At 33.0% G+C, this 24,018-nt stretch overlaps 3 protein-coding genes across 12 annotated transcripts in view; 1 reads left to right on the top strand and 2 right to left on the bottom strand.

Annotated features, from left to right (window-relative positions):
• Positions 1-20,467, top strand: part of LOC149797710 (uncharacterized) — an 85,189-nt gene extending 64,722 nt beyond the window's left edge. For all 4 annotated transcript variants that reach the window (XM_089962646.1, XM_089962645.1, XM_089962644.1 and 1 more), the window contains one exon: positions 958-20,467. In XM_089962646.1, coding sequence (XP_089818772.1) covers positions 958-1,229 — 272 coding nt within the window. In that variant the 3' untranslated portion in view covers positions 1,230-20,467. The remainder of the gene's footprint in view (positions 1-957) is intronic.
• Positions 1-24,018, bottom strand: part of LOC149797708 (receptor-type tyrosine-protein phosphatase delta-like) — a 263,521-nt gene that overhangs the window by 210,716 nt on the left and 28,787 nt on the right. The window lies entirely within an intron of this gene.
• LOC149797709 (receptor-type tyrosine-protein phosphatase T-like) overlaps positions 10,169-24,018 on the bottom strand; it is a 22,207-nt gene continuing 8,357 nt past the window's right edge. The window contains exon 6 of the mRNA XM_089960169.1: positions 10,169-10,342. Within this exon, the coding sequence (XP_089816295.1) occupies positions 10,169-10,342 (174 nt within the window). The remainder of the gene's footprint in view (positions 10,343-24,018) is intronic.

Raw genomic sequence — 24,018 nt, 5'->3', positions numbered from 1 at the left:
ACCATTAAATATTCATACTTTGCATACAAATACTGGAATCATTAATTATTCATGCTTTAACAGTTTCATTGATTATTCATTCTTTACAGTTGCATACATAGACTCAGGCACCATTGATTATTCATGCTTCACAGTTGTATACATAGACTGGCACAATTGATTAAAATTCATTCTTTACAACTGCATACATAGGCTTGAACTACTGATATTACTGATATATTCATACTGCATACATAGACTGAACCATTGTTTATTCCTACTTTACAATTGAAAATTTAAAAGGAACTTAGTAATGTGAATTAAATCTCAAATAATCCTATAACTTCTATCACAAGTCCAAAGTATCGAGTGTTCTGAATGAATTCAAATATTAAATATGCTGATATATCTTGAATGAGCTGGTGTACCAACAGTCTTGATGTATCACAGTGATATAATCCAGTATGTCTTTGAATGAATTCACAATAATCCCAGAAAAGTGTTTTTGTCCAAAATTTCAGTGCGCACTTTGTAATTCCAATGAATAATTTTTAAATAAAATGATTCCTTTTAAATTATATATGAACATAATTAAACATGATTCAAGAGACTGACTTTAAGACATGAATGAAATAATATTGTTGACATTAATCTTATATAAAAATCTAAGACACAATAAAATGACCAGGATGTAGGTCAAAAGATTTCTTCTAGAACATTCTACGTCTGTAAATAAGGCTAAATGTTGAACTTGAATATCAGTAAACAACCTGTTTCTAACTTTACAAACATGAAAATAAAAGACATGCAAAAACTCTATCCTCAATCAGGGACAAAGGTCAAGCTAACAAAACAAAATTAAATATGCACAACAGTAACTGCCTTTAATACCCCTTGTAGACAGGTTTCAGTGAAGGTAAATGCTGTTCAGTGAAAAACTGAGCAAATATCAGCAGAATGCCTCTTCTGATTTTGCAGATTCAAGAAAAGCAAGAACACCTGGCAAAAAGAAAATGTTCCTGATGCGAATGGTCCTTGGCAATATTTATATATGCACAGACTCAGATCCACACAAATTCAGAAGAGCACCATGCAGAACTTGCTATCAAGATGACTGTACAAACACAAGACATACCAAAGGATGTTTTGACTCTGTAGTTGGCGACATGGGAAAGCTATTCAGAGAGTTTGTAGTCTATGACAAAAATCAGTGCTATCCAGAGTACATCATTACATATACTAGAATTTAAAATGTATACATTCAGAATATTCTCACAGGAACTTTATTCTTGCTGCATAACGTGTAGGATGCAAAAATCGTAAAATAAATCTGGGTGTGCAAAAGTTCATAAATAGTACAAATTCAGTTCAGCTTTTAGTTCATACTATAAGTCAAGTGAGCTTAATGTAATTGGTCCTATATTCATAATGTACTGACTGTCATCCATCGTGTCATCCATTAATATTTTCCAAAAGCATTGTCTTCTAAAATATCACTGTGTCATGCAGTTTTAACCAAAAATAAAAGATTGCATCCCAAACAGTGTGGATGTACCATCTAGTATGGATATGTTTACTAAAAGGAGACAGTTTTTATCTCTATAGACCAGAAGATCTTATGAGATAGTCTATTGTCCATTGTCAATCTTCAATCATCCATCCATCCATTAGCACAACTCCTCCTAAACTATTTGAAACTTTACACACACATTCATCTTTACACACACATTCATCTTTACACACACATTCATCCCATGGTCCAGTTGGTCCTAAATTTAAATGCAAACAGACATCTACTATGGCTGTCATTGTGGCCATCTTAAAAATCTTGTTATTACTTTTCCCCCTGAATGGATTGTCATGGCAGCATGTTTTCACTTATATGCTTCTTATGTCTACTTGGTCCTAAATGAAAATGGTACCAATCTGGTGTCTAACATGATTACCACACTGGCCATCTGGAAAATTGTACTATTGCTACTCATTCTGAATGGATGGTCATATCGGCATAGGGTTTTCACTAAAATAATCCTTATGAAGACTAGTTGGTCCAAAATGGCCACTATGGAAGCCATGTTGAAAATTGTGTTATTGTTAACAAGAAGTCATGTTGGTATCAAATTTTCAACAAGAGACTAATGCTAGTCAGTCCTAAAGAAAATGGTGTCACTTGCATATCGAACAGTGGCCATCCTGAGAAACTGTTATTGCTACTCCTACTGAATGGATGGTCATATCAGCAAGATTTCACTAAAACATTTTTTATGACATCTAGTTGATCCAAAATGAAAATTGTGCCACTCATGCATCCAATACAGCCACCACAGTTAGTATCTTGAAAATCTTGTTATTACTAGTTCTTCAGAATGAATGGTCATACTTTCATGGGTTTTCACAAAGACTTCTTATGGTGTCTAGTTTATCATAAATGAGACAGTGAAAAATCAATATAGCCACCACAATATCCAAGTGGCTACTTCATCAAAGTGGCTGGTCATTTTGACATGTGCTTGCACCAGAAGACTTCTTATCATGTCTAGTTGGTCATAAGTCAACATGATGCAAGTCTGATATCCGATGTGGGCTTCATGGCAACTGTCTTGAAAATCTTGTTATTTTCCAGATTAAGGAAGGTCATAGCCACATGGGTTTTTCTCCAGAAGACTTCTTATAATATCTTTTTAGTCCTAAATTAAATTGTGCTGATCTGACATCCTCTATGGCCAACATATTGGTCATGATACTTGACAATCTTGTTAACACTATTCCACTTTAATGGAAAGTCATTTTGACATTGGGTTTTCATCATGGTGTCTAACTGGTTCTAAAAGAAAGCAATACAAACCCTCAATATGGCCACCATAGTGGCCATCTTGAAAATATAAATATTTCTACTTCTCCCAAATGGTTGGCTATATTGACATTGGGTTTTTACCAATTGACTTCTTGTGATGTCTAGTTGGTCCTGAACGAAAATGGTACCAATGATATATTTAGCATGACTGCCATGAGGGCTGTCTTGACAGTCATGCTATCAGTACACTCTAGGAATGGAAATTCACATTGGAATAGTTTTTTCTCCAAAAGACTTCTAATGATGACATTTACTTGGCCTTAAATGAAAATGGTGTCAGTATACCATCCAATATGTCCACTGCAGCAACTAATATAAAAATCTTCATATTGTTGAAGAGTATCATAGACAGTTTCATCAGTTGTTAGTTAAAATGTAACAATGGTCTTATCTTGAATTCCTGGAAAATCTTCTCACCAAGTTGATCATCAGTCCATTCAAAGGAATCATGTTATTACTTCATAAGTTCACAGAATCTGTTCCACAGAAATTGAACTAACTGAACAGAAAGCATTATGGTATGAAGGCCTGTCAAGGTTATGCAGCTTTCATAAATATGCTATCCAAATTGGTAATCATGGAAATCTATAAAGGTCAAATAGGCAGGATTTGGTTTAAACTTGTTCTGGAATCTTCAGCTATATAAACTTCAAATCCTTTGTTCCTATGAAATTCTGTTTCACACATTGCAGGTTATTTAATGTAAAAGTGTTTGCTTCACTTTAGTTGGAGCAAACATTATTTCATCCTGGTACATCTGCAAAAGTAATTAACCTTTTGGAAGCTGAATTTGTTAAGGTGGAGAAATTCATGTCATTTTCTGGGAACCATGTTAGCTCGGCGGATAGAGCATCAGACTCATACTCCTCAGGTCACAGGTTTGAAACCTGCTCAGACCAAGCCTTGGTATGTCCTTCAGAAAGAAGCTCAGCACTTATCTCTTTGGCATGATATAGTCAATAATGTGTTAAAAGTGCCAGTAAGAGCCACAAAACAAAACAATATCAAGCCATTTACAGGAAACACGGTTTTGTTACTTAGCTTTATCAGAGTTTTAGTGTACTATATGTTTTACGAAAACATTTGTATGGATATAACATCTCTCATAGTGTGGCAATGTCTTAAAGAAGGCTTTATTGGTATAGAAATAACATCTCTCACAGTGTGGTAATGTCTCACAGAAGACTAATAGCATCTCTTATTTTGGGGTAATGTCTCGTAGAAGGCTTTATTAGTTGCATGGTGGCACTGTAATACAGGAAAGATTATATCATGCCAAACCAATTGGCATAAATTGCCTTACCCAGAAACACACCATGATAAGTGCCTTGCCCTATTCTGGGCAAAATTTTAATCCACAACATTCTGACAGTGAGTAAAGCTGAAACGATGGGTAATTGATTGACATAATTGATATTAAAGTCAATAAAGTCAAATTGTTTTGCATTATAAGTGTATTTCATGCACATTGAAGTTTAAATAACTTGTACATGAAACAAAAAGGGACCATTTGTGTGTTCCATGCCACTTAACTTCTATACAAATAATGTAGGGACCATTAGTCATTATTGTATGATTACACCATTCTGTTTATAATTTTGTTTATTTCACATATACAAGTGAACCCAATAGTTCATTTGCATTTTTGCCTTACTTTAGACAGAAAAAATTCACAAGAGAAAAAATTTGACTGCACAGTATTTCACATTTACAAATCATTCATCACTCTGGAAACTATAATCATTTCATATAAGATATGTTTGACTCCATTTCTATGATTAGTCATATCAGCATTACAGTCTATCATTGTACATAACATGTATGACACCATTTCATGATTATACTTATTATATGCTGATTTATTTTCTCCATTAAGTTACATTGTCAAAATCATGCAGTATTTTTCCATACTACATGGCTTCATACAGCTTGACATGTGTCTAAAAATAGTACCATGGATTAGGAACTACTTTTTAAAAAAAATGTAATAACTATGCTCATGTAGAAGACATTTCAGCTTTTGATTTATTAGATTTGTATGTGGGTGAACTCAACAAGATGTTTCATGCATTTGAAAGGAGAAATGATAAAGTTAACAATGTGGATGAGATCACTGAGTCACAAATGAAACTTTCAGACAAGCAATCAAATGAATGTGATATTTGCATATGAACATGAGACGTAGTAATTGAAAATATCATTGTGATCATTTAAACAGTTTTTTAGGAGAAATAATTTAAACTTTTTGCAAATAGAATGTTTCAGACTATGACCAGTGCTCTCAAGGGTCTATACAAATAACATAGAAAAAGCATTCTGAGGCCAAGTGCTATCACATATAAATCAGAAACATGCCATTTTACAAGTCAGTCAGAACACTAAATTCAAGAAAGGAATGCAACCGAAGGTTTTGGTACAAAACTAAGGGCATCAGAGCCAATGAGCCAAGATGACAAAAAGAAGTCTTATTTCCACTGGTTAATAGACTGACACACCAACTGCTTTGTTAGGCATTTGACAGAAGCCATACAGGTCATAGCTGAGGTCCCTCCAATAAACATACATTTCCTTTAGCTGGTAATAAAAATGGCAATAAATATACTTATAATTATGCATCTAAAATTTCCTCAGAATGTACTTTCTTTATAATTCCAATTAAAAGAATTCATACTTTCCCCATATTATGATTCCAAACAATCAGTAACAGAACAGAAACATATGTGCAGTTGATTCAACTGTTTCAGTCACATGTACATTTTACGGAATGGACCCAACTAACAAATCTAATCCATCACAATCAGAAAAGCAGAACTGAGTTTTATCAACAGAAAAACAATATCCAGACCATCTGGAAAAGTTGTTTCAATGCATATTGATTCACTAGATGACTCTAAATTTAAATTTTAAGTAGACCAAAATGAGACTTTTAAAAACTAATGTCAAGCACATGGCGAAGTTCTAAGGTCACTGGGTGGTGCTATGTGAACATTTATATTGTTACTGTGTATTGATGAATCTATTTTTGTGTATTTATTTTGGAATACACTATAAATTTAATTACTTTGTTTATTGTAGTTTATTTTTAATAACTAAGCCTTAGGTAGAAAAACAAACTGAGTACATATTAACAAGGTTGCTGCATTAGTATTGGAAAATATGAACACATTTTTTCAGACTAATACTGCACTGCCATGGTCATGCATTATTACTCAGAAAAACTAATTCATATTTTCCAATACAAATGCAGTGACCTATAATTTTAATTGTGTAAGCTTTACACTCCATAGTAATCTCATAAATTGTTTTGAGTATCATTGTATATATGTATGGCACCATTTTATAACCATAGTTATAGTCTTATAAGCCTTATACTCTGTATGCTGATAATTCAAGTTTTGTCTTGCCTGTTAATGACAATAAACACAAATAACATTCCCAGGGGAGACAGAGGAATTCTTTGTGTTAAGATCTGGTGTTAATGCTTCACTTTCCCAGTGGGAATGGTATTGTTCTTAGTGTAAATATTTGGTGTTAATGTGTCACTTTCCAAGTGGGAATTATAATGTTCTTAGTGTTAAGATTTGGTGTTAATGTGTCACTTTCCCAGTGGGAATGGTATTGTTCTTAGTGTTAAGATTTGGTGTTAATGTGTCACTTTCCCAGTGAGAATTGTAATGTTCTCAATGTTAAGATTATGTGTTACTGTTATACTTTCTGTTTGAATAGTATTTTTCTCCATGTTAAGATATGGTGTTGTTGTGTCACTGTCCCAGAGTAGACTAATGTTCTCATTGTTGAGATTTGGTGTTAATGTGTCACTTTCGCAGGTGGAATGGTGGTGTCCTCATGGTCAAGATTTTGTATTAATGCATCTTCAAAGTCATATTATCTTCTACATCAGTCTCTTCTATAAGATCAAGTAAGCTTAAAAATAATATTAGCATTATTAAGTGACTAATGTTGGTACCCTGATATGTTTTGGTCCTTTACTATATGACTAATATTTGTGCCTTGATTTGCTTGGGTTTTCAGTTTTGCCTAGGTATCATATTCATCATCAAAATTTGTATGTAAACAATTCATTTTATGAATTTATTTTTATGCTGATGATATTAAATTTATATGGTATTATCTTATAATTTTAGGTGTTTACATTTAATTTTTATTATGTGATTTATACTGCACATTTATATGACATTGGTCCTTTTACTGCAGTTTACAAATTCATATTGCATGATATATTTTTCTTACAGGGAATCTGGGAATGATGTACAATTTATTGAATACAATATTTCAAGATCAGAAGCTGAGAAATTTTATTGAAAGACCACCATATTTGCAAAAAAAAAGGTTGACTCTTTACACATTTGGCATCTTATGAAATGCCACCATACAAATCAAACATTTTAGAGCAATCACCTTATAAAAACCAGTTTATTTTTGTATTAAGATCCAAAACAATAAATTGCCTGATCATAACTTGGAAACATTTACTTGTATATATAGATCTGTTTATATAAATATAGGCCTTTTAGTTGGATAGTTCATTATGTGAAGAACATGGTTTTAAATGAGTCTTCAAAAGAGTTTATCAGTATTGTTACAACTCTGGTCTTAAACTAAGTAACAGAAAAGAGCAAAAACCAAGAAGTTTTGTAAAATTCAGCAAATAATTTACTTCCCACAAATATAAAGTGAAATTTTAAAAAGAACTTACAGTAATTTGAATTAAATCCCGAATAGTTCAAAAAGTTCTATGACAAGTCCAAATGTATGAAGTTCCCATCAAATTCCAGTAATATTCTATATAAATTCTGATATTGAACATGATGATGTGTCTGCAGTCTCAAAAGTGCTAATGTGCCAATAGTCTGGAGTGTGGTGATGTGGTAAGTCTTTTGATGTATCACCATAATATAATCCAAAATGTTCTTGCCTGAATTCACTGTAATTCCAAATCAATGTTCCAGTCCAAGATTATTATTGGGCACTATGTAATTCCATTGAATAATAATTTAAATAAAAAATCCACCAAAAATGAAAAAATGAACACAACAATAAGACTGGTTCTGCTTCCGGTGTTAAGCCAAGAATGAGTAATTTTTCAAGTAAACAACATTATATCAAAACCTAAGACACAATAATACAGCCAAGATGTAAGTCAGCCTCCTCTATAAAACAGTCAAAGTTGTCAACAAGTTTATGAATTTCCAAGTGAAAAACTCAATGTCAGATTCAAAAAAACATGTTTACTATTAATAATGACCTGAATCTATAATCACAGAGAAAATTTTAGCTATTTTTTGTTGTTTACAAAATAAATGTTACTGGTAGGGTACACCATGACCTTGATTTTGGACAAAGTCAAGTGCAAGTAAATAACATTATCATTATGAAAAGCCATTATTAAACAATGCAAATTAAATATACATAACATTATACATGTACTTGAGTCTCTATTTAGCAGTTTTCTGAAAGATGATGTTCAGTATAACACTAAGTATGTTGCTCCCAAATTTCAAGTGATCAAATCAAACAAATGTAGTAAAAATAAGTTTATGAAGGAGCTTTAAATCCGATATCAGTGCCACAAATCAGATATGCTTCACTGATGAATGCCATGCTGACATTGGTAGAGTCTTATAAACACAAGCTAGGCATTATCATTAACACCATTGGTGGGGCCCAGAGTGGCCGAGTGGTCTAAAGCACTTTCCGTCACAGATCACTGCCATCTCACCTCTGTCTGCATGGGTTCGAGTCTCGGGCTCGGTCAGTGTGGATATGTGAGAAAGCTTGCCGGTAGCTTCTCGTGGGTCGGTGGTTCTTTCCAGGGTTTTCCCGGGTTCTTCCTCCACCATTAATACTGGCTACCATGTATAGCCTATCTTGTGCTGAAAAATGGCATTAAACCCTACAACAACAACAACACCATTGGTATCCTTGAAACCACAATTGGTTACAACTATAGGAGTTCAGTGCTGTTTAAATACCATGCCCAACAAACACATTGAGAATGAAATGGAATAAACATCATTAGAAATTAAAAAGAATTTGGCTCCTTTACATGGAGGTGCTTTTGTGCATTTTGTTATGTATATCTATATTGTGTGTTTAATTTTTGTCCATATTTATAATGATTGCTTATAAAGAACTTATTACACAGCTTATTTTGTCCATAACTGTAGATTCTAGTTTAAGATAATTCAAGCTCTAAATAGGTTGTTTATTTGGATTTTAGTTCTAAACCCAGACTTGAAAATGACCAGTTTACAGTTTGGATTAATTTTCCATTGGGGGTGGGGTGGGGCTTGTGTTTTGACAAAAGTCAGGTGCAGAGTTGTTGAAAAATAGATTAAGTAGGATATTGGGAGATAGAGTCATAATAGAGTCATGGAGATGTATAACTGTATCATTGTTCTTATTTTGATTTCAGTCTGCAGATGTAATTAATGTTGTGGATTTGAGATCAATCATTTATTTAAATTATTTCTTGCAATTACAAAGTGCTCACAAGAATGTTTGGACTAGACAATATTGTGAATTCATTCAAAGACATTCTAGAGAATGCCATTGTGTTACATCAAGGCTGTTGTCACTAAAGCACATTCAAGGCTATTGGTACACCAGCACATTCAAGACCTAGGATTTATTTTGAACACTATTATTTTGGACTTCTGATAGAACTGTTAGGAATTTTTTGGATTTAATTCACGATACTGCTAGTTCCTCTTAAATGTATATTTTCTATTCTAGGGAAATAAATTTTCTAAAAATTTTACTTAACTTATTGGTTATGCTTTAACCATTACCGTATTTAATACTATAGAGTTGTATCAGTGTAAATACTACTCAGTTTACTTGATCATGGAGACTGCCAAAATTAACTCTGTACTTATCACTTTACCTGGTTGTGCAGACTGCTGAAATAGCTCTGTATTTTTCCATGGTTGTATAACATATTCTACACTTCTAGGTCTTGAAGTAATGCTAAGACATTTTTTAATGTTTTTTTCTTACTTCATCAGAGTCTTTCATGGTCAGAATTGATTCCATATTTAATTTTATCATCTTTTATTTTGAACATTTAACAAAATTGTATATTGTGTAAATATTGTTCATGTCCTAATTATAAACCTGACTATGACTGTCTTCCAATCAGAGAATGTAAGGTTTTGTTGATGAGGCCTTGAATTGCAATCTCAGTGACAAAGTGAGAAGGTTATGTTTATTATGTACTATATGCAGTGAAATATTATGTAGCCATGTATATTGTGATCAGCTTTTGATACATATAAGAATCATTTAACTTAGTTTTTCAATAATCACCACTAGCTATTGTGGTGGGGAGTATCCAGATGATGTGTAACTCCCAGCCTCTGTCACACTGGGCAAGATGTATCTAGATGACTCTATCACATTGGGCAAGACATATTTGGATGGTTCTCTCATATTGGACAAGATGTATTTGGATGGCTCTGTCACATTGGGCAAGATGTATCTTGAAGACTATCACATTGGGCAAGATGTATCTTGAAGACTCTATCACATTGGGCAAGATGTATCTTGAAGACTCTATCACATTGGGCAAGATGTATCTGGATGGCTCTGTCACATTGGGCAAGATATATCTGGATGACTGTCACAGTGGACAAGGTCTATGTGCATCTAGATGACTCTGTCACATTGGACAAGATGTATTTGGATGGCTCTGTCACATTGGGCAAGATATATCTGGATGACTGTCACAGTGGGCAAGGTCTATGTGCATCTAGATGACTCTGTCACATTGGGCAAGGTGTATCTGGATGACTCCATCACACTGGGCAAGAGGTAGCTGGTTCTGTTCAAAAATGGGTCTCATCTGACCTCAAACATGACACCGTAGTGGCCATCTTTAAAATCTTACCATGACTCCTCATGCATGAATCATTTCTCTAACACGGTAATGTCATTAAAATGCTTCTTGTCATATTTAGTTAATTCTGAATGAAAATGCAACTGACAGACAACCAATATATGATATTGCATTTAGTTATTAAGGATTTTAATTTATGTTTACATTTGTGTCTATTTTCTTTGCTAAAAGCATGATTAAATTAGTGATATTTTGAGCAAATATCATATTTATTTGCTATTTGCCAAAATACCTAGCTTTTCCTTTTAGGTGGTGAGTAACTAAGATATTTCTCTTGTAAAGTTTGGTCTGAGCAAATTAATATCAGGTCTACTAGTATAAAATTTCCCATACTTATTGTCTATGGACACAAAGGACATTTTCCCTAGTCTTTTAATTACTGTCTATAGACACAATGTACAGTTTCCATATTCCTTTAATGATTGTCTGTAGAAATGATGGACATTTTCCATATTTCATTAGTTATTGTCTATGGACAGGATGGACAGTTTCCATATTCCTTTATTTATTGTCTATTGACATGAATGGACAGTTTCCATATTCTTTTATTGTCTATAGACATGATGGACAGTTTCCATATTCCTCTAATTATTGTCTATAGACATGATGGACTGTTTCCATATTACTTTAATTATTGTCTTTGGAAAAGACAGTTTCCATATTCCTAATGCAACTGTTATGAATGTTCATAGTCATTTTGAAGTCAGACTGACTTCCAAATCAATTAGTCAATCTATCTTCCTACTTACCTACCTACCTGTCTATCTAGCTATGTAAATATCTAAATGTTAATTTTAATCCATCCATCCATCCTTCCATCCATCCATCCATCCAAGTACATGCTCTAGCCTTACCATTTCTATTGTTGATGGAGACAGTTATGGCCCTAATCAATGAATTTGTTGATCATTTTCGTTAAGACTGTAGTCAGAAGAAACTGAATAGCATGTGCTTTCTTAAATGTTCATGGGTTAGTGACTTCTAGGGTGAAGAGCTTATTAGAGTCTTTAAAAAATATATTGTTCTATTAAGAGAGATATGGACAAGTGACTTTTCAGAACTTGAGGTAAAAAGACTGACCACTTTGTTCTAAATTTAAAGAAAAAAGGACAGTTGAATGTGATTTTGATGGTTTTGTGTTGTATATTAAATTTGATCCTTTATGTTTAAAAATAGCTGAAGGTTTATGTATTTTACTACAAGGTCCATGTTGGCAGCCTATGATTGATTTGGAAATTTACATTACATTGTACCACAAGGTTCATTTTGGCAGCCTGTGGTTGAATCAGATGTTTATGTTACATTGTACCACACGGTTCATGCAGGTAACCAGTATTTGATTGAGATGATTATGTTACATTGTATACCATAAGGATCCTATAGGCAGTCAGTGATTAATTCAGATGTTTATGTTACATTGTGCCACCAGGTTCATGCAAGCAGCCAGTGATTGATTAAGATATATTTGATAGAATAATAAATCATATAAATAAATTTCAAAATGAAAGAAATGGTAACTGTGAGTTTATAATTTATGGAGATATGAGTGAAAACATGAGATAAACTTGAACGTGTAACTGATGATAAGTGCATACAAATAACTGTTTACTCTGATTGCAGTACAACATTCAATATGTCCAACTGTTCAATCCGATTACAAACCCAGAACAGCTTATGATAAGTCCATACAAATAAGTGTTTACTCTGATTACAAGCCCAATACAATTCTTGGTATATCCAAACATATAATTGTTATAAAGTCCATACATATGACTGTTATGCCCCTACTAATTCACTCAATACATTCCCTCCATTTAGAAAAAAACACGTTGATTTTAACTGTGTCACTTCTGATCTTTTAAATATTTTGCCATCCTATGGTAACCATAATTTTGCTTTGAGTTTTATTTTATTTTTATTTTATATATAATTTTTTTTATTATTATTTTAGCTGGAGGGGTATTTTTGTATCTTTCCTGGTCTGAAATGCTGAATGTCTAAACAATTTGAAATGAATTTTAGAAGGCACAAAAATATATTGGTTCTTAAGTACAATTTGTGCAAAGGCTTTAGCAGAAAGAAAAAAAATAAAACATTTGTTTTTAAATTAGTGGAAGAAAAATGTAAACATCAGGTGCCATCTGAACTACTTACCTTACAAACCCGGAGTGTTTCTCAGCAATATCATCTTTTACTGCTACTGGTTAATGGAACTCACAACAAAAAGTAGTTTGTTTATCCAAACCTGCCAAGTAAAGGAAAGCACTGATGTGAAGATTTTTGTATATTTACCATTAGATCTATAAATACAGATGTTCTGTTAAGCAAAAGGATGTATTGACGGCATGTGCTACTTTTGTCTGCCAATTTTTTTAAATGAATAATGTTGATATAACTCATTTTATAGGAATTAATTTAAAGTAAGAATAAACATTTCTTGTTGTTATTTAGTGCATATAAGTACTTTTACTGAAATTAAAGTTGTGCATTTTATTCTGATATAAAAGATTATAGTACAGAATCAGGATGATTCTACTCCATAACTGCTTTCTCAGTTCCTAGTGACTGGATATTTTCACATTTCAAATAAAAAGTATCTTCATGGAAGATTGTAGCAAATCATTCACTGGCCCAAGAATAATGATAAAGGTTTCAAAGTAATACATGTTAAGTATTGATTTAGAAAGCAGGGTTACGAGTCATTGATGACATATTTATTGATGAATCATGTTTATTTTAGTATTACAATATTTAAACCCATAAATCTGTATTAAAGCCATACAAAATGTACCTCTAGTGGTGAGATTGCCTCATACCAAGGCATCATACCTGGTAGGTTGTCTACCTTTTTTGTTGGGAGCTAAGCCATGGTGAGAAATGGTTTGAACTCACACCTCGCCCTTGTCAGACATTTATCTGTGATCATTGGTTGCTTTATTCCATATGTTATTTAGTTCCCTTCATCGCACACAAGTCTCTTCATTGTAACTAAGGCACTGCAAAATACCTGATCATAATCTGCCTCTCTATAAATAATTGGCTTGTAATTCTTATGAACTGGCTTATGATGCATTTAACAAACAGTGAGAGAACATGCTTAACTGCTTGTATTGTCCAAAATATATTACATTCCTGCATATCATAACTGCAGTGTTGTATAATGATGATACTTTCAAAATCATATTAAGTTCTATAAAAATTTTTTAATTTGTACTGATATTTCTTGACATTGATAACTGAGCCTTCTTTAATTACATTATCTGTTGAGCAGTCTTTTGGGTTCAGATACATTTTCCTGGGATATAGAACAAACTAAAACATTTTACACATATATTTCTGTCTGTGAAACCCATATCAACAACAACAGCAGCAAGAACTTTGGTTACTAATACTGTGCAATTCCCTATATGTTAATAGACAGTATTTGAATTTCTGCATTGCAAAGGTTCTGTTGTTGTGCTTTAAACAAGCAATATTTTGAAGTTTATTTTAGTGTTTTTGTTTCCCTAAACTTTACAAACTTATTGAATTCTAATAGCTTGATTTGAAATCATGTGTCGAAAGATTATTTAGTATTCTTGACTGAGCCATATATTTTTAACTAGTTTAGAGAAATATTGATTTTGCTGTAGCCTTTAACAATCACCATGTCACTTGTAAAACTATGTTAGTGACTTGATGCCCAAGTGCCCAAAATTAAATTGGAAAATAACACTTTAAAACGTCCTTACAGATGATAAAACTTGTTCCAGATGACAATGAAACTGTATGCTGATACTGTCATTTATTAGTTCTATGACAGGTCCAGTATTGGACTTTTTTGTTTTGTTTTTTTAAATTGTGAAAAGCTATCCTTGACTCTTTGCTATATTTATGAAATAGTCAACCGCTCTATTGGTCTAGTGTTTAGGGCATCTGCCTCAGATGCAGGAGGTCACATATTCAAACCCTAGCTGAGTCATACCAAAGACTTATAATAATGGTACTAACAGCTGCCTTGCTAGGCGCTGAGCATTAAGAGGTTAGTGTAAGGACTGGTCAGCCTGGTGTCAGGATAATGTGACTGGGTGGGACATGATGCTACATGTCTGTGTCATGATGCCCTAGTGCTAGACATCACTATAACCTGTCATACTGCAGACATTGTAGCCACATAACTGAAATTTTGTTAAAACTAGTTGCTTTAAAAATCCAAACACAAACACACACATGAAATAGTATATCATTCAAATGTGATCTTTCAAGTAACAGCTGAATCTGATCTGTGAATTAGTGTCTTCATCTACTCAAGTGAAGTAAAACCAATTAGTTTCACAGTATATTAAACATATTTAATTGTAATATATTGTTAGTGCTTCCTGGTCTAATGAATCTTTTGTTGAACTACTTTGAAACTCTTCTTTAAAGTCAGAGATAGGAAACCTCCTGCTCATCAATGTCTGTTCATTTTGATTTCCACACAAGTTTGATATGGACCAAAGCTTTCAATGAGAAATGAAGAAAATATGCTACTGATATATATATATATATATATATATATATTCAAAATCAAGTTCACATATACCCACAAGAAGGAAAATACTTTTTCCCATTTATTGTGCTCATGCTATTAAACACTAGGTACTAGGTAGAGGAACAGTTCATCATTTATACTGAATGTTCTTATTTCATGATGTTGCAAGCTTAACTACTATTTTAATACAACAATAATTAGTAACTCAGCTGAGACTTTAATCATTCCCATGACTTTATGCTTTCACTTTTAAAGTTATATTATAAATTTTCTCTTTTTTGATTTAGTATAATCAAATGAATAAAGAAGAGATGACAAAAAGTAAATAGAAATAAATTATATATGACCTTCTCTGCAGGCTTATAATAATAATAATAATAATAACAACAACAACAGAGACCTATAATATCCATATGACAATCCTCTGTCCAGCTTGGAAAACTAAAAGTAAGTGTATGGCATGTTAAATTTAATTTAACTGTTTAAATAGCCTAATTATTTAGGGAAAGAAGGACAAATTATTGAATTTGGAAACAATTTTCCCCACATAATCTTGATGGGCTAAATGGTAAAAGTTGTAACTGTATACCCATGTATTCTCTATATATGTGCTTTATTCTTCTAGCTACGTATGCCCCTGACAATAATATATAAAGCAAACAGATAAATAAAAAATGATCTAGTTACCCATTTTATTAGTAGTATGATAATAGTGGCTTTAGATCTTGGTACTGATCTAGGTCAAAGCCTTTACACACCCCATGACTTTGACCTCACATCACGCGTGCACACCCATGCGTGAAAGTTATCAACAAGTACCCCTGCAAAAGGAGTCATGTGGGTTAAAATACTTCGACCTAGATCACTGAGCAACATATCGTTATTATCTTATTAATGTCCATCCGTTGATTGTGAAATGACACGAGAGATGATTACGGAACCTACCATAAGTACATTGACAAGCATACAAACATTTACTTGATTTTCACTGCCTGTAAATCCACTACTGCCTCATTCCGTATCTATCCTCAGAGTTGTCGGTGATTTTCTATTTCTGCCAACATGGTATGTAACTCAGCCATTCTAACTATTTCATCATCAGCCATAAGGTGCAGCTTGGTAATTGTATTGGGACTGCTTTGTGCCGCCTCGAGAATTTCTGAGTAGATGCGTGTTTGTGATTGCAGCCGTGAATAGATTATTTTACTAGTACCGCCAGTCACACAAATTAATACTGATATAGCTTGAACAACAATTCCGATTGGTGAATCTATAACAGTTAACATATTCAGACCAGACCCAGACCAACAATAGTTGCCACGGCGATTCCACTAATAACATCTACAAATATACACACATTTTTATTTCATGAGCAATGTGGTTGTTTTGATGATTTCATCTCACAGCTGTTCTTTCGCTTTGATTATTTTCTCACGTCAGTAACGTTGAGGGTCTATCATAGTTTTTCAAAAAATGTGATTGTAAAGTATAACTGCTCAAGAATATTTCCTCTTCCAGGTGCGACACGCACTTCTAACTAATTACTCTTGTCATGCAATTATAGAAAATATCTGCCTAAGCAATATTTAAGTCTCTGGTGACTGTGCATTCTGGGTCCCTAGCACCATGTTCATGTTTATGTACACCAATTATGCCACTGAATGATGCAATGACCATTATCATCTTTGCCCAAACACCGTTACACTCTCAGGTGTATCCTTGTTGAATAACAGTCGAGATTTTACTCTCCTTGGCTGAATCCATATTTGCACAACATAATCAATGGGGAATGTAACTGGGGTGGATTTGTCAGTGTCCTCTACCTCCTTGTAGAAACAATCCCCGAGTGCTTTCAGGCCTGATGGTACAGTCAGCAACTAGATATTTGTGTTTCACCTGCTAATGCTTTGACTCCAAGCAGGCATTGCGTTGGTAATGGTACATCAGGTTAGTTCTAACGGTCTTTATATCATGCCTTTTCTTAAATTATATCTAAGCATATACGAGGGTGTGTTAATATTATCCTGAAGCAACTATTTATCAACAAATGGAACAAAACTGCTACCAATGCTAGTATCTGCTGTCTGTTCACCAACCCATCAAAAAATTGTGTAATCTCATCATCGTGGTCAAAATCAGTGTCATTGTGGTCATGTAGGAGCATTTATTCAAATTAATTAACTGTTGTTCTAAAATTTCATACCAAAATTGTTGAACTAATGTTTATTCAATCCCAATTGTCAATGCTCTGCACCTTAAATGTCATTAACAACCGTCAGATGAAAACTATTGGTCCCAATGTATTTTTACAATGGTAGTCGGGTACTAAAATGAGACAAGAAAGGAAAACATTTGGTTTATCATAAGAAATAACAGAGTAGTATGGATTTCTTTTCATTATGTGCTGTTTTCATTGTAACATTACAGCGCATGACTTTCAGTCTAGTTTTTATTGGATCACACAATTAGGTTGACCACTTCCAAAAATATCCACATAATATTGATATTGTCATATGTACTTCTAGTGGGCGTGTAAATGTAACAGGAAGGGATTTATTCCATGCTAATTTTTGTTCAGCAGCTTGTTCAAATTAATTTCTACCTTTCATAAGTACAATATACATTTATCGTTAAATGAAATTACATGCTTTAATGAGGGTTTCTCGCTGAAAAATTATTGCATGTTTGTTTTTGTTTTGTAATGTAATGTAACAGTCGTAAAGTCGTTTAAGCCCAGGATGTCTTTGTCTACAGTCGTGGATTTCTTCCTGCCTTCATTCAGAGCACGTACACATATAAATCTATTTTTTAGTTCTAACAATACCAAACAGGTATTACCTTCACTCAAATTGCATATGCAAACATTACTTGCACCAAATTCTATCATCAAGAAGAAATGACTGTTCACCCTTTCTCACTACTTCAGCAAATTTACAAATTTTCATATTTTTATGGGTGTGTCACTTGTTTAAGTTTTGATACTATTAATTTTTAAATGGACGATAACATTTTCATAATTCCTATTTCTGTTTAATATCATATTTTGTTCAGCTTTGTATGACTTAGAATATTACTATTGATAATTAAAGCAGAACCTTTATATTATATATTCCAAATGACATTTAATATTTCATACAACATTCAAACACATCCTAAATGGTTATGAAACAGGGTGATTTAAGGCATTTTGCTGGTTGCAGTCTGATTGTGCCAGGAAAATGGCAAATGGTTATACATGTATTTCTACTGGTCATTAAAGTCATGTTTTCCGTCTCTTTTGAACCCCCATTAAAATAGCATAAGGAGAGCATATTGTTTTGTTGCGAACCATGTAATCTGCAACTTTATTACCTGTAAGTCATAAATAGATGACATTTTTTATTTTCAGACAATTACAGCTATGTATAATTACACATTTTTAAAATTTTGGTTTTACATTTTTTGACCAAAACCCGCTAAGGAAGACATGAAATTTTGTAGGCATACATGTATGTAAATCTCCATGACCTGCTTAGAGTTTCAGCTCTTTGCATTATTTTATTTTCAAATGTTTATTATTTGTGGAGTGGAATAGGAATGGTTTAGATATTTATTTGGTAGAAACGTTTAGTACAGTTGAAAAAGCAAGTTAGACATAACATTTTTCAGGCGTATTATTATGCAGATGTGACGAATTGATTATATGTTTAGGCTGATACAGCAATTTTACCTTTTGTTTTACACATTCTTGAACGGTCGCGATTTAGACATTTCTCACATAAACAACTGGAAGTAGTGAAATTTTGAATTTTAGTATTACTATTTGTGGTCATATGTAGATGACTTGATTAGATTGTGATGTAATGATACGAAAATTGTATTAATTGTGGACACATATGAATGGATTGGACATAAATTCCTTTGGTCTGCAGTGGGTTCATGCTTGTTTTATAAGCTCAAATATATATGATTAGACGTAGTGCTGAAAAGAAATCTGTAAACAACATGACATTTGATTCATTGTCAGATTCTATTCATTGCTGTGACAAAAATATTTTCTCTTTTAGCTCCTTTACTGCAACCTAGTTCTCCATTTGAAAAAAAAAACAAAAAACAAGATATCACCAGCTTCTGCCTGCCAATGTATGAAATATTGTCATGACATCATGACACTCTTTCTCTCGAGGCACTCTCTCTGCCAGGAAACATATTTTAAATGCTGTCAAGAATGCATCTTCTCTTCTTTTGTCCATTTTTTATTGGTTTTGCTTCCTCTGGAGGGAGAAAGTAAATAGAGATAAAAAAAAGATATATGACAATAACTATATTATAAATTTAATGTGAAAAATAAAGACTCCATTAGAAGAGTTCACAACATTATTCAATAAGGGCTTCTCAAAAGTACAGGTACCATATTCCCCAAAACTGTGAATTAGAAGTTTTAGTCTTAATGTCATAGCATATGCTGGCCTCAGTATTGTTTTATTCCCTTTAGCAGATTTTTCTCCACGATAGTATTTCCTTTCAGAACGTTCTACTTGGCATTTTATTTTTCTTATATGATTTACAAATGTTATCTGTGGTAAGTTAGTTCAATAATGAAGATGTAAAATACACTGTTGGATTAACTTAACTGATATTCAGAACTGAACTACTTTATTATTATTATTATTATTATTATTATAAGAATCGTGATGCTGCTTGTTTATTGCCATGGGTTTGGATCCCTTAATAAAACCCTCCTTGATAGACTTGCTCCAAACGTGCATGGTTTGGTTTGGTTTGATGGTTTACATCACAGCAACACAAATAGTATGTTTGATACTGTGGCAACTTGAATTACCCGAGGTCACTTTATGGCAACCATCCCGTGCTGATATTATGGCAGGATTCTAACCTGCACAGTTATACTTATAAATTCAGGCATAGTTAAATATGTTACGGTTGTATACATAGTGGCAGTAAAACTGATTTTAGCAATAAAATGATTAGCTTCAAAATCTACGATTTACAGTGAAATATCTCGGTTTAAACATTCACCGGAGACAGCTTCTGTTGAGTTCATGAAAACCCATTGGATTCTTTTGTTAAAACTAAATTAAGCATTTAATTCTCTTATGTAGTTAAAATTTATTCACATTTACTTACAGATTTGGTTTCAAAAAAGAGATCAGATGTTGTACCTATTGATTGTACCCAAAGTAAATAAACAAAATTTATAACATGCATTTTTATTTTATTTTAAATTTCCTTAAAATTGAAATTTCATATATACGGCATATACAAATCAGTAATAGGCGTATCCATTACGTTCCATTCCTTTGCAAACAAGATCAAGTCGGTTATATAACAATAGTCCCAGGTGGGCCTGAGAGGTCTAGTCTGACTGAAAAACTGTAAAAAAAAAACCAAATGCCATGGTAATTCGCAGTGCAAATTATGTCAGAATGATCCTTTATGACATTTAAAGTTTCCCTAGTTTTAGCAATGATAGTCTTATTCAATGGCAGATTAGCATCAATTGTACAATCTTGAAACAGTTTCATTCGACCTCACTGAAATAAAGATTCATCTTACAGGCTGTTTGAGCTTGGTCTTTATCATTACTTGTGCCTTTGCCTTTCCTGAAAAAGTTACATTAGCAGTTGACAAAATAGAATCCAGTTTGGTCAAAATTTTGATTTACTTGAAAGATGAAAAGATTATATAATTTCTAACAGCCAAATATTTTCACATGTAACTCCAAATACATTAGGAGGAAGCATTAGGAGGATATCTTCCTAATGTCAGAGATCCTCCTAACGTTGGTGTCTAAACATGGGGTTGTCCTCCAAATATAGGTAATGTGTATAATCTGTCATCGTCTTCCATTACATGATCAGTTTCGATTATGTAATCAACATCATTTTGAAGACAACCATATTTAAGAAATAAAAATGTATTTCATGAGGATAAACATCTCTACAGTTGTGTATATGAAAATCGATATAAAAGAGGTATTCTCGCATAGATAATATTTCAAACACATTTGGTATACTATGATGTAGAACTTACCCATTCATACATTCTTCAGTTGAAACTTCTCTTACTTAAGTCAGAAAAATCGTACTGCCGTAAATTACTTTAATGCCCACAGTTGTGTCTGGGATAAACCATTCCATTGTGAAAAAAAAAGTTTCATAATGTTAGTATATACGTTGACGTTTTATAATTTGCTTTATATAATGAATCAGAATAAGGAATGAATTAATCTATCAGTTCTGTCTTTATTTACATCTCTAAGAACCTATGACGACTATATTTCGCAATATACCCCGCATGACTAACCCTACTATTCCACCTAATATATCACAATGCTTACTCATGTACACAACCACTTGACTTTAACTAGCCAACCATTAATAGCTCCAAACTTGTAAATATGTTGATTATTATAAACTTGACAACACCTATTTACAGATCCTATGCAATCTACGTGACCGAATTTAAGCCAAAAAATAAATACAGTCATGCACCAAAAGTAGAAAGAACGTATATATATACATAATGTCTCCCCTCCAAACGGAGAAAAAAGATACTTCATGAATGACACAAAATATATAAAGCAAAGCACTATAGTACAAAGCTACGCGAGAGTGCATCTGTAATCAGATTCCCGTTTCCTAATTCCGAAGTTATATTACTGCAAGATCAAACCTTAACCTTAGCAGGTTGACTTTGACCATGTTCTACATTATTTCCTACAAATTTAACACAAGTTCGGCGAGAACTCACTTTAGGCCAATTAATTGTCAAATTTGTCTCGTGCAGTCTAAGAAAGAATGTCCGGATAATTTCCAGGTGGTCTTTCAAGGCGTCACTGTATATAATGATCTCTTCGATGTATGCATCAAAGCCATCTACGTGAGATGTACTATGTTCAATAAACGCTCGAATGTTGAGAGAGAATTTGTCATATCGAAAGGCATCACTTTATATTGGTAAAGTCTACCCAGAAATACAAACGATGACATTTTGTTTGCACTTTCGTAAGTTGGAATTTGCCAAAATGTTCTCTACACGTAGAAATTGGTGACATATATAACATTTCCAAATTTGTCAATGCGGTCATTGTTTGTTGGTATTGCAAATGAATCTTTTTGGTGACACTGTTCAATGTTTTGTAGTCAGTGCACATAGGTAAAGTATTATATGGTTTTGGTACTAGTATACATGGCGAACTCCAATTACTTTGATTGGTTCAATAAAATCTTTCTGAAATATATATTCAATTTTCTTTTTCAAACATTTCTGCTTGCGAAGATTCATCCTGTAAAGATGCCGTTTCACATGCGTAGAGTCTACAATTACATCGTCATGGTAGATTGTATTTGTTCGTGTTGGAACATTTGGAAATAAGCGCGCATATTCACAAATAAGCTGTATTAACCCATACCTTTCTTGTGTGAGTAGAAACGAAAGCGTCTGGCCCAGATTATTTCAAATATCGGAATTCTGAAGACTGGTTACGCCAAAGTCACTACAGTCTGGTTGCAAGAACTTATGGTAAGGCGAATGTAATCCCAAACAGTCCTAATAGGGTTATCACAAGTTCAAATGAATGATGTTCCAACTAAATTCCAGTGGTATTCCAAATAATTTCCAATATTGAATGAGCTGACGTGCGTTTAATTTAAAATATGCTAATATGCCAGTGGTCTGTAGTGTGACGATGGGTTAACAGTGTTTTTGATGTATCACAATAATACAATCCAAAAGTCTTCTTGTCTGAATTCCCCAAAATTCCAAATTAATGTTCCAGTCCAAGAATATTATTGATGAGAACTTTGTAATCCTGGTGAATAATAATTTGAATGAATAATTCTGCCCAAATGAAATACTGAACATAACAATAATACCTATTCTGCATCAGATATTAAAGGCAGGGAAGAGTAATTTCTCAAGTAAACAAGACTATTTATAAAACAACTAAGACACATAATAGAACCAGGATGAGGGTCAAAAGTTCAATTCTAGAAGATTTGTAAGTTGTCCACAAGATAAGGCCTATCGCTACATTATAATAAAGAACATGGGGAAACATCAGGTAGACCATGTTTTTATGGGGGAATTCCAATGTCAGAGAAAAAATAAATATGTTTACTTAATAATTATCTGACTAATTAATCCACAATCATAGGAAAATATTATCTATGTATTATGTTGTTTACAAAATAAATGTTACTGGGCAGGTACGACATGGATTTGATATTCGACAAAGTCAGGTTCCTTATGCTAATGTATATACCATGTAATCATTAAGAGAACCAATAAATAATTCAAATTAAATATACGGAACGTATAGTGCTGACCACTCGTCATAGGCACCAGCAGGTACAAAACACACTACCACCCCCTAGACGACATTGTGAAATCTGGTTGGTTTCACCAGGGACAAAAATATTCCGAAACGAAAGAAGTTAAATTTCAGAAATAAATTTTAACTTATCTGAAATTCATATCCTGAAGGTTCCCCCAATTACTGTTACGACTATATGGTCATAAACTGAGTAACAGAAAAAAAGCGAAACAAATAAGTTTTGTAAAACTGAACAAATAATTTAATTATGAAAGCTGTAAAATAAAACATGAAGAGGAAAGTACAGTATTATGAATTAAATCCAAAATGATTTCAAAAGTTCTATCAGAAGTCCTAAAAATCGAATATTTTGAGTGAATTCCAGATCCTCAATAGTACTGGTCTGCTAACAGTCACAATGTATCACAATGACAGAA

This window comes from Sinohyriopsis cumingii, chromosome 6, assembly GCF_028554795.1.
Source record: "Sinohyriopsis cumingii isolate HCF-2022 chromosome 6, ASM2855479v2, whole genome shotgun sequence".
Classification (NCBI taxonomy): Eukaryota; Metazoa; Mollusca; class Bivalvia; order Unionida; family Unionidae; genus Sinohyriopsis; species Sinohyriopsis cumingii.
Note: the sequence above shows the minus strand (reverse complement) of the source record. Positions and strands in the feature narration are given on the sequence as shown.